Here is a 12,764-nt window from a genome sequence, read left to right on the forward strand (position 1 = left end):
TATAGCTATATATATATATATGTATTTTATTATATATATATATAAATAAAAGAAATACTTTAATTTCAGTGTTCATTTATTTACACATATACCGTATTTTCCGCACTATAAGGCGCACCGGATTATTAGCCGCACCTTCAATGAATGGCATATTTCATAACTTTGTCCACCAATAAGCCGCCCCGGACTATAAGCCGCGCCTACGCTGCGCTAAAGGGAATGTCAAAAAAACAGTCAGATAGGTCAGTCAAACTTTAATAATATATTAAAAACCAGCGTTCTAACAACTCTGTTCACTCCCAAAATGTACGCAAATGTGCAATCACAAACATAGTAAAATTCAAAATAGTGCAGAGCAATAGCAACATAATGTTGCTCGAACGTTAATGTCACAACACACAAAATAAACATAGCGCTTACTTTCTGAAGTTATTCTTCATTCGTAAATCCTTCGTCTTCGGTGTCCGAAGTGAAAAGTTGGGCAAATTTACGATCCACTGGCAGATGTTGGCGTCGTCTGGCGCTGCCTCCTCGTCTTAGTGAAGGTGTGTTCGCCTTCTGTCCTCCATTGTTCCCACGCAGTTAGCAGTCTAGCTTCGAATGCCCCGTTGACACCAATATCTAGCGGCTGGAGGTCTTTTGTCAATCCACCCGGAATGACGGCGAGTATTGAATTAAGCGCGTAAGCGTGTCTCTCAATGTGCTGTTATGAGCTAGCAAATATAACAACTACACTACCCAGCATGCAACGATAGTTATGAGCATGCGCGGTAGCCCTGAGAAGCGATGTTGTATGCTGGGAGTTCGAATGTGGTTATGAGCACGCTGTGAGAAAACGTTGAGAACTCAGTTAACACGCCTCGTCTGCATTATTTATAATTAGACAGACAACACACTTAATAGGAGCCATTTTGGGGTCTTTACATAAACACACAAATGGAAATGAAACGTCACATATCCCAGCATGCACCGCGCGCTTCTTCTACGGGGAAAAAAGATGGCGGCTGTTTACCGTAGTTGCGAGACCTAAACTTTATGAAAATGAATCTTAATATTTATCCATATATAAAGCGCACCGGGTTATAAGGCGCACTGTCAGCTTTTGAGAACATTTGTGGTTTTTAGGTGCGCCTTATAGTGCGGAAAATACGGTACACACACATAACACTCATCTACTCATTGTTGAGTTAAGGGTTCAATTGTCCATCCTTGTTCTATTCTCTGTCACTATTTTTCTAACCATGCTGAACACCCTTTCGCAGGTACCCAGAAAGGTTTCGAGTACCACCAAAAAAACTGAATCTCTGAAGACAGTATAAAAATCTGTGTTAAAGGTGTACAAATACTGTTTGTATAATAAGCATGTTATTTTTTTACAAATAAGGGTTAAGAGTTCAGTACTAAAAAAAAAAGAAAAGAATGTGGCTTAAGTACAGTTTTTTAATTGAGCTGCTGCATTTTTTGGTTGGGTTGTTTATTTATTTTGAGTAACTTCTATACATTTCTAAAAGGGGAGGAATGTAATAGTGATCTATGTTTGTCTGTTGCCATCTCCTGGTGAATGTTGGCTATAGCGTACTGGGGTTACTTTTTGGTTGGCCAACGATTTACGTGGTGTTGCGCACCTGACGTCACTCAGGTCCGCATGGAGCTGGAGGGGGCGTGGCTTCCAGCTCCGCCTGAATTTTGGGAGAAAATTTGTCCCGGGAGGTTTTCGGGAGAGGCGCTGAATTTCGGGAGTCTCCCGGAAAATCCGGGAGGGTTGGCAAGTATGATATATATACACTATATTGCCGAAAGTATTTGGCCACCCATCCAAATGATCAGAATCAGGTGTCCTAATCACTTGGCCCGGCCACAAGTGTATAAAATAAAGCACTTAGGCATGGAGACTGTTTCTACTAACATTTGTGAAAGAATGGGCCGCTCTCAGGAGCTCAGTGATTTCCAGCATGGAACTGTCATGTCAACAAATCCAGTCGTGAAATGTCCTCGCTCCTAAATATTCCAAAGTCAACTGTCGGCTTTATTATAAGAAAATGGAAGAGTTTGGGAACAACAGCAACTCAGCCACCAAGTGGTAGGCCACGTAAACTGACAGAGAGGGGTCAGCGGATGCTGAAGCGCACAGTGCAAAGACTTTCTTTCAAATAAAAGCCTACCATGTCTGTCTCCTCGAGCTTTGTTCAGGTGAAGTTGACGCCTTCTCTTGGGTTTATTAGCGCAGCTCTTGTCTCGCAGGCTGTTGGAAACAGGAAGAGGCAGAGGTTAGCACCGAGCTAACGAGATGAACAAGACGAGACGAGAGAGGGAAGCAAAGTGACACATTTGCAGAGAGTGCTATTCATTTAAACAGAATGAGAGTGGGAGCTCGAGAAAACACTGAATTCAATTCTAGGACACTTCAGATGACCAAGGCTGCATTTATTATAGATAAAGGAACTTACTCCCAGCAGTGAGCTAATCTGCTACTGCAACTCTGGTTTTTTTTTCTGTATGTGGCAAATCTAACAGCGATGCAATGACAGAAAATATCTTTAATTGCAGCAGTTCAGACCTCTGCAGGTACAAGTCTCACATCCAGTGTTAAAAGGGAGCTGCACTTTCACAATCATGATGAGAAACAAGAAGACAGTTGTATTTTTAGTGTGCAATAATGTTATGTTACTCACTGTGCCTTGTATATACATTTTTTAATTTTGCTCAGTACTTGTTGAAGGGTGGACTAGCAAAGTAAGATTTTCATTGTATGGCAAACTGTCTGTTTAACTGTGCATATGACAATAAACAATCTTAAAATTTGAATCTTGAATTTTTTAATGCATTCTATCTCATGAATAAATAAAAGTCTGCTTACAATGGAGTCAATGGGAGGTCCACTATTCCGCCCATAAAGCCCTCCAATTAACCATCCAAAAAGCGCCAACAATACTCTGGGACCTGAACATAAACCAAGTATCAGTGATATTGTTATTACACTATTTATAGCAGTGCTGTGATCACAGAAAGCTTACTAGTAGAAGCATTTAAGTCCCATCTTAAAACTCATTTGTATACTCTAGCCTTTTTAAATAGACCCCCCTTTTAGACCAGTTGATCTGCTGTCTTTCCTTCGTGGAGAGGGGGGGCACAGATTCGATGACCACAGGTGATGCGCTAGCTGTCCAAACTCGGGACCCAGGGTGGACCACTCATCTGTGCATTAGTCGTTTTTTAATGATTTCTGCTGGTGGTGTGCCTCTGGATTTTTTTCAACGCAAAAAATTGTGCCTTGGTTTAAAAAAGGTTGAAAAACACTGGTCTAAATAACATGTAATGGTGGTTCTTTAAAGGGGACCATGATCACAATTTCAGAATGGTTAAAACCATTAAAAACAAGTTCCCAGTGGTTTATTATATTTTTCGAAGTTTTTTTCAAAATTTTACCCATCACGCAATATCCCTAAAAAAAGCTTCAAAGTGCCTGATTTTAACCATCGTTATATACACCCGTCTATTTTTCTGTGACGTCACACAGTGATGTCAACACAAACAAACATGGCGCATTGAACAGCAAGCTATAGCGACATTAGCTCGGATTCAGACTCGGATTTCAGCGTCTTAAGCGATTCAACAGATTACGCATGTATTGAAACGGATGGTTGTAGTGTGAAGGCAGGGAGCGAAAACGAAATTGAAGAAGAAACTGAAGCTATTGAGCCATATCGGTTTGAACCGTATGCAAGCGAAACCGACGGACACGACAGCCAGCGACACGGGAGAAAGCGAGGACGAATTCGGCGATCGCCTTCTAACCAACGATTGGTATGTGTTTGTTTGGCATTAAAGGAAACTAACAACTATGAATTAGGTTTACAGCATATGAAATACATTTGGCAACAACATGCACTTTGAGAGTGCAGACAGCCTAATTTTCATCAATTAATATATTCTGTAGACATACCCTCATCCGCTCTCTTTTCCTGAAAGCTGATCTGTCCAGTTTTGGAGTTGATGTCAGCAGGCCAGGGAAGCTAAGGTCGATATTCTTTTCTTGATCATCTTCGGTGGCATAAGGGACGGTGTGAGCCAAGACATCCAGGGGGTTTAGCTCGCTCGTCTGCAGGAACAAACTGCCGCCATTCTTGCCGTGCTACCGAGGTCCTTTGTCCCTGAATTGCTCACACACTCCGGCAGATTCAATGGGGGTCTGGCAGAAGATTTCTTTGACTTTATCGTTGGAAATGCATCTGCTTTGAGTGTCGCAGGATATCCACACATTCTTGCCATCTCTGTCGTAGCATAGCTTTCGTCGGTAAAGTGTGCGGAACAAACGTCCAATTTCTTGCCACTTTCGCATCTTTGGGCCACTGGTGCAACTTGAATCCACCCCTGTTCGTGTTGTTACACCCTCCGACAACACACCGACGAGGCATGATGTCTCCAAGGTACGGAAAACAGTCGAAAAAACGGAAAATAACAGAGCTGATTTGACTCGGTGTTTGTAATGTGTTTGAGAAAATGGCAGATTGCTTCCCGATGTGACGTCACAATGTGACGTCATCGCTCCGAGAGCGAATAATAGAAAGGCGTTTAATTCGCCAAAATTCACCCATTTAGAGTTTGGAAATTGGTTAAAAAAATATATGGTCTTTTTTCTGCAACATCAAGGTATATATTGACGCTTACATAGGTCTGGTGATAATGTTCCCCTTTAATCAAAATTTTGCATGGATCATGTTTTACAGACCATCTTCAAAGCACTTTTCCAACTGTTTCTTCAGTGTATCAACACAATACACAAAAACAGGTATCAATAGTTTAAAAAGTTGGTTTGGCATAATAGGGCCCCTTTAAGGTCTATGTCTACTCACTTGGATAATTATAGTAGATAGCGGACCCTGACACTACAATCTCCGCACACAGCTTCTTCTGTGACCTTGACAAGCGTTAGAACTCATGTATTATTCACCGTGATGCCTTCTTAACACACTTTGCTCACTTGAACTTTCACTGTACCACACGTCTTTAACGAAGCATCCCTAACGAGCAGAAACACTCTCAACTTTACCCCGTTTCCAAACTGTGGTGCCAAAAGTGTCTACTAGGGTTGTCCTGATACCAATATTTTGGTACCAAAATGTATTATTGGCTTTATTTTAACAAAAAATCTTAGGGTTCATTAAACATATGTTTATTATTGCATTCAATTGAATACTCTAAAAAAACAAGATATTTAATGTTCGAACTGAATTTTTTTTTTTGCAAATAATCATTAACTTACAATTTAATGGCAGCAACACATTGCAAAAAAGTTGTCACAGGGGCATTTTTACCACTGTGTTACATGGCCTTTCCTTTTAACAACACTCAGTAAACGTTTGGGAACTGAGGAGACATTTTTTAAGCTTCTCAGGTGGAATTCTTTCCCATTCTTGCTTGATGTACAGCTTAAGTTGTTCAACAGTCCGAGGTCTCCATTGTGGTATTTTACGCTTCATAATGTGCCACACATTTTCAATGGGAGACAGGTCTGGACTACAGGCAGGCCAGTCTAGTACCCGCACTCTTTTACTATGAAGCCACACTGTTGTCACATGTGGCTTGGTATTGTCTTGCTGAAATAAGCAGGGGCGTCCACGATAACGTTGCTTGGATGGCAACATATGTTGCTCCAAAACCTGTATGTACCTTTCAGCATTTATGGTGCCTTCACAGATGTGTAAGTTACCCATGCCTTGGGCACTAATAAACCTCCATACCATTACAAATGCTGGCTTTTGAACTTTGAGCCTATTACAATCCGGATGGTTATTTTCCTCTTTGACACGACGTCCACAGTTTCCAAAAACAATTTGAAATGTGGACTCATCAGACCACAGTACACTTTTCCACTTTGCATCAGTCCATCTTAGAGGAGCTTGGGCCCAGCGAAGCTGTCAGCGTTTCTGGGTGTTGTTGATAAATGGCTTTCGCCTTGCATAGTGGAGTTTTAACTTGCACTTACACAGATGTAGCGACAAACTGTAGTTACTGACAGTGGTTTTCTGAAGTGTTCCTGAGCCCATGTGGTGATATCCTTTACACGCCGATGTCGCTTTTTGATGCAGTACCGCCTGAGGGATCGAAGGTCCGGAATATCATCGCTTACGTGCAGTGATTTCTCCAGATTCTCCTAACCTTTTGATGATATTACGGACCGTAGATGGTGAAATCCCTAAATTCCTTGCAATAGCTGGTTGACAAATGTTGTTCTTAAACTGTTCGACAATTTTCTCACGCATTTGTTCACAAAGTGGTGACCCTCGCCCCATCCTTGTTTGTGAATGACTGAACATTTCATGGAAGCTGCTTTTATACCCAATCATGGCACCCACCTGTTCCTAATTAGTCTGTTCACCTGTGGGATGTTCCAAATAATTGTTTGATGAGCATTACTCAACTTTTTCCAGTCTGTTTTGCCACTTGTGCCAGCTTTTTTGAAACTTTTGCAGGCATCAAATTCCAAATGAGTTAATATTTGCAAAAAATAACAAAAGTTTTCCAGTTCGAACATTAAGTATTTTGTCTTTGCAGTCTATTCAATTGAATATAAGTTGAAAAGGATTTGCAAATCATTGTATTCTGTTTTTATTTACCATTTACACAACGTGCCAACTTCACTGGTTTTGGGTTTTGTATTCATAAAATAGAAATGCATGGTCGTAGATGACCATGTGCATCTCATCTGGCATCCAAATGTTTATCTGGCTATGCATATGTATCAAATCATTGTTAAAAGAGACCTATGACAAATGTAATCTTTTCTGACATATAAATGTTGTTACAATGTTGGACAATGTTAGACTTTGCCAAAACATCAAATTATTAAGTTCTTGAATTTTAGGGTCAAGCACACCTGTGAAGTGAAAATCATTACAAGTGACTACCTCTTGAAGCTCATCGAGAGAATGCCAAGAGTGTTCAAAGCAGTAATCAGAGCAAAGGGTGGCTATTTTGAAGAAACTAGAATATAAAACATGTTTTCAGTTATTTCACCTTTTTTTGTTAAGTACATAACTCCACATGTGTTCATTCATAGTTTTGATGTGACAATCTACAATGTAAATAGTCATGAAAATAAAGAAAACGCATTGAATGAGAAGGTGTGTCCAAACTTTTGGCCTGTATTATATATGGTAAAAGCCAATGTAAAGTAGCATCAAGCTAGCGTATTTTGAAAAGTGAAACCTGGCTTTTGAACGCTTTCTTTCAGGCATGCTTGCTTTGTTAGCGGCAGTCCAACGTTAGTACACCCATTTGCCGTCACGTCACGAGAGTAACAAAGGTACCGTTTGCTTGTACATGAATCGGTATGATTTCCTAGTTCTAAATTTAAAAAAAAATCTAAATCCTGGATGTCAATCCTGGCGGACTGGCCAGGGTTTCCCGCAGCGCAGAGCCACCGCCTAAACTAAAGTCTTAACAAGTTGCTCCGCTTACTTCTGCCTCTGCCTCTGTCAGTACGTCTCTGCAGCACCCAGCATTGTCCCACCCACAGAACCATCTGATTGGTTACACGCAGAGCGGTAACAGCCAATCAGCAGTGCGTATTCAGAGCGCATGGAGTCAGTGCTCAGGCAGGCAGAGAGGAGAGACGGTGCGGGTGAGCAGATAGGTGTTTAGCAGGTGAGCATAATGCAGCGGACTCTCCACAAATTATAATAAACACTTCCAAGTCAACTACTAGTACCATCACTATGAGCCCGTTGACGTTCTAGAAACATAAGCGGCAGCTCAGCTCGCTCGCAGTCCTTGAGGTGAAGGCTAATTAGCTTTTAGCGTAACGTTAGCTCACTGTGCGGTGTGTGTGCATGCGTGCGTGCATGTGTGTGTTACGGATTAGCAAAGCCCTGTCTGTCTGAGAGAAAGACAAGCATTATTGACCTACAGTTAACAACTAAGTTATTTCACTTTACCTTTTTCTGTGTTGATTAAGCTGTGTTGAAGCAGCAAAAAAGGACATTATGTTAAATGAAGAGTTTCTGTCTCTGATAGTTGATATAATAATGTAACTGCATCATAAAGCCTACATGAACTCCATGGTGTTCAGGGATGAATAGTCTCTCCTATTGCTATTGTACTATTTTTTTCCAGCTATAGTTACATTAATCATTAGTAATGGAGTAGCTTAGTTTTGAATGGCAGGGTCCCTGCTATCACATGTTGATAAAAATAAAACATTTACATAATAAAAATCAACTACAGGCTCCCCAAATGATGTAATAAATTAAGCACGATGAGTTGAGCATATGTCAGCATGTGGCCCCACTTTTAACTCTTTTTTTCAAACGCTTATTGCAAACGCTTACTTACAGCAAGTCATTAATTTGACTTTGCAAGTCATTATTTTGACTTAGTAAGCCATTATTTTGTCATTATTTTGACTTAGTAAATTACTAAGTCATAATAATGACATACTTAGTATCTCAGGTAACTAGGACTGTTTTGTTTTTACTTTACGGAAAAAATATCGAGATATACAGTATATCGTATATCGCCTTTAAGCAAATGGAGCGGAAAACACAAAAGTTGTAAGCTTCTTCATGCGCCGAAGCCGGCCTACTTCACAGCAATCTGTAGTCTATTGCCCCCCAGGCTGTGGTGGCAGCGACGAGGTGGAGACGTGATGGCGACAGGCCGAGTTACACCGATCCTTACACCCACCACCCCCTTCCCCTCCCCCTGGAGAGTCACCACCTTAACTAACAAATTTTCTGGGGGAAACACTGCTGGCGTACGTACTGCATGCAGTCTTCAATTGCTGGCAAACTGCAACCACAAAAATGACCATTTTGTTGACTTGAATGAGATCTCATTAGGTTGTGGAAAATGCTGTGGTTGTACAGTGTATCACACTGTACCTATATAGCAGTAATCCCTCTCATTTCATGTTGGATGATCCAAAAACCAGAGTGTAACAAACACACGAGCATTATATTTGTAACAATGGACAGCAGGAGAGTGGCTCAGTGACACCATGAAGCCTGTTGCAGAGCTCACCTCTCATCAGCGCCTGTTAAGCGGTCTATTAGCTAGTGGAGGGCAACGCTGGAGAGGGTCTGCATTATTTGTTGGTTTCCATGGAAACACGTTTCAGCAGAAAGTGGAGCACCAATCAGATTGTAGGTCCTCAGTGAATCAGTTATGGGGGCGAGAGGAGAGATCAGCGCAGACGGCTGAGAAAGCACAACAATGGGACAAGCCCCTCGAGGAAGACGGAAAAAAGGCCAAACCGGGGAGGGTCCAACAAAGAGACGCAAAAAGAAAGGCTTCATCTCTAAATGGCTTTTCTTTTCAATGAATCTATCTCTGCAAATCCTCACCTCACATCAGAAGCACGATTTAAAAAAAAGTAATCATCAAAGCAGCTACTGGAAAATATTCCAAATATTGTAACATCAAATGGAAACCCTATAGAGCAGGTCTTAAATTACAAGTAAATGGATTATACTTGTATAGCGCTTTTCTACCTTCAAGGTACTCAAAGAGCTTTGACACTATTTCCACATTCACCCATTCACACACACTTTCACACACTGATGGCGGGAGCTGCCATTGAAGGCCCTAACCCCGACCCATCAGGAGCAAGGGTGAAGTGTCTTGCTCAAGGACACAAAGGACGTGACGAGGTTGGTAGAAGGTGGGGATTGAACCAGGAACCGTCAGGTTGCTGGCACAGCCACTCTCCCAACCGCGCCACGCCGTACTTGGGTTTTACTCTTGATCAGGAGCTTTCTTTTAAAGGGGAACATTATCACCAGACCTATGTAAGCGTCAATATATACCTTGATGTTGCAGAAAAAAGACCATATATTTTTTTAACCGATTTCCGAACTCTAAATGGGTGAATTTTGGCGAATTAAACGCCTTTCTATTATTCGCTCATCGGGAAGCAATCCGCCATTTTCTCAAACACATTACAAACACCGAGTCAAATCAGCTCTGTTATTTTCCGTTTTTTTCGACTGTTTTCCGTACCTTGGAGACATCATGCCTCGTCGGTGTGTTGTCGGAGGGTGTAACAACACAAACAGGGACGGATTCAAGTTGCACCAGTGGCCCAAAGATGCAAAAGTGGCAAGAAATTGGACGTTTGTTCCGCACACTTTACCGACGAAAGCTATGCTACGACAGAGATGGCATAGAAGAATATCGACCCCAGCTTCCCTGGCCTGCTGACATCAACTTCAAAACTGGACAGATCAGCTTTCAGGAAAAGAGAGCGGATGAGGGTATGTCTACAGAATATATTACCGTATTTTCCGCACTATAAGGCGCACCTAAAAACCACAATTTTTCTCAAAAGCTGACAGTGCGCCTTATAACCCGGTGCGCTTTATTACGATTCATTTTCATAAAGTTTCGGTCTCGCAACTTCGGTAAACAGCCGCCATCTTTTTTCCCGGTAGAACAGGAAGCGCTTCTTCTTCTACGCAAGCAACCGCCAAGGAAAGCACCCGCCCCCATAGAACAGGAAGCGCTTCACCCGCCCCCATAGAACAGGAAGCGCTTCACCCGCCCCCGGAAGAAGAAGAAAAAACGCGCGGATATCACCGTACGTTTCATTTCCTGTTTACATCTGTAAAGACCACAAAATGGCTCCTACTACGCGACAAGGATCCGGTTCATAAAAAGACGCAATCTCTCCATCTGCACACGGATTACTACCGTATTTCACAGCAACTGATATTCCTGTGAACCGCACTGTGGAACGGGAGCACGTACGGTGAATATTCGCACCACAGGGAATGAGAAGTCATCCTTCACTGTGGTTCTAGCTTGCCATGCTAACTTCCTCCCATGGTGATATTCAAAAGGAAGACCTTGCCAAAAGAGACCTTTCCAGCCGGCGTCATCATAAAAGCTAACTCGAAGGGATGGATGGATGAAGAAAAGATGAGCGAGTGGTTAAGGGAAGTTTACGCGAAGAGGCCGGGTGGCTTTTTTCACACAGCTCCGAAGGCGAACACACCTTCACTAAGACGGGCAGATAGCGCCGGTCGACATACGCCAACATCTGCCAGTGGATCGTAAATGCCTGGGCAGATATTTCGGTCACAACTGTGGTCCGAGCTTTCCGGAAGGCAGGATTCACAGAACTGCTGCACAACAACAGCGACACTGAATCCGATGACTTCGACGAGGCGGAGCCGGCCATTTTTGGATCCCACGCTTGCGCAACTTTTCAATTCGGACACCGAAGACGAAGAATTCGAAGGATTTACGAATGAAGAATAACTTCAGAAGGTGAGCGCTATGTTTATTTTGTGTGTTGTGACATTAACGTTCGAGCAACATTATGTTGCTATTGCTCTACACCATTTTGAATTTTACTATGTTTGTGATTGCACATTTGCGTACATTTTGGGACAGAGTTGTTAGAACGCTGGTTTTCAATATATTATTAAAGTTTGACTGAACTATCTGACTGTTTTTTTGACATTCACTTTAGCGCAGCGTTTTTTTGACATTCACTTTAGCGCAGCGTAGGCGCGGCTTATAGTCCGGGGCGGCTTATTGGTGGACAAAATTATGAAATATGTAATTCATAGAAGGTGCGGCTAATAATCCGGTGCGCCTTATAGTGCGGAAAATACGGTAATTGATGAAAACTGGGCTGTCTGCACTCTCAAAGTGCATGTTGTTGCCAAATGTATTTCATATGCTGTAAACCTAGTTCATAGTTGTTAGTTTCCTTTAATGCCAAACAAACACATACCAATCGTTGGTTGGAAGGCGATCGCCGAATTCGTCCTCGCTTTCTCCCGTGTCGCTGGCTGTCGTGTCGTTTTCGTCGGTTTCGCTTGCATACGGTTCAAACCGATATGGCTCAATAGCTTCAGTTTCTTCTTCAATTTCGTTTTCGCTACCTGCCTCCACACTACAACCATCCGTTTCAATACATGCCTAATCTGTTGAATCGCTTAAGCCGCTGAAATCCGAGTTTGAATCCGAGCTAATTTAGCTATACCTTGCTGTTCTATCCGCCATGTTTGTTTGTATTGGCATCACTGTGTGACGTCACAGGAAAATGGACGGGTGTATATAACGATGGTAAACATCAGGCACTTTGAAGCTTTTTTTAGGGATATTGCGTGATGGGTAAAATTTTGAAAAAAACTTCGAAAAATAAAATAAGCCACTGGGAACTGATTTTTAATGGTTTTAACCCTTCTGAAATTGTGATAATGTTCCCCTTTAAAGCCCATATTAACAACTTGGTCTCTAAGCTTAGGGTAAAGCTTGGTTTCTTTTTTAGAAATAAAAACCGCTTTTCTGTAAAAGTCAGAAATAAATTGGTGACAGCGACTATCTTGCCCGTAATTGATTATGGAGACGTGCTTTATTTTAGTGCTTCATCTAAATGCCTCCAGTCCTTGGACACAGTTTTTCACTCTTCTGCTGAGAACAGAAGAGGTTCTGGTGGCAAGAAACTTTCTTGGGGCTGGATGTCTACCCAAAGATATGTTGTCTGCAAATACTGAAGAAATTGAAATGGTTGAAAAGCAATAGTGTTAGTTTTCTGTTATTACTGTAATGGTAATTTAAGGCATTTAGACCACAGGGGTCAAATTCAAAGCCCACAGGCCACAGCTGGCCAGTGGAGATGGGTGATATGGACTATCACAGTAACCTGCCATTTATGGTGAAAATGATAAAAGTGAAAATTAAAAAAAAACAACATAGAACTGCACCTTTTTGACTATGAGTCTGTCAGTGCATCCAGTCTTCAGGGCCCCCAA

The 12,764-nt window shown here is 41.9% G+C and overlaps 1 protein-coding gene across 1 annotated transcript in view; it reads right to left on the reverse strand.

Moving 5' to 3' along the window:
- The window catches only part of LOC133612674 (tetraspanin-18B-like), a 132,528-nt gene that overhangs the window by 56,422 nt on the left and 63,342 nt on the right, over nt 1–12,764 (reverse strand). Inside the window, exon 2 of the mRNA XM_061970303.2 lies at nt 2,163–2,242. Coding sequence (XP_061826287.1) covers nt 2,163–2,165 — 3 coding nt within the window. The 5' untranslated portion in view covers nt 2,166–2,242. The remainder of the gene's footprint in view (nt 1–2,162; nt 2,243–12,764) is intronic.

This window comes from Nerophis lumbriciformis, linkage group LG10, assembly GCF_033978685.3.
Source record: "Nerophis lumbriciformis linkage group LG10, RoL_Nlum_v2.1, whole genome shotgun sequence".
NCBI classification, from domain to species: Eukaryota; Metazoa; Chordata; class Actinopteri; order Syngnathiformes; family Syngnathidae; genus Nerophis; species Nerophis lumbriciformis.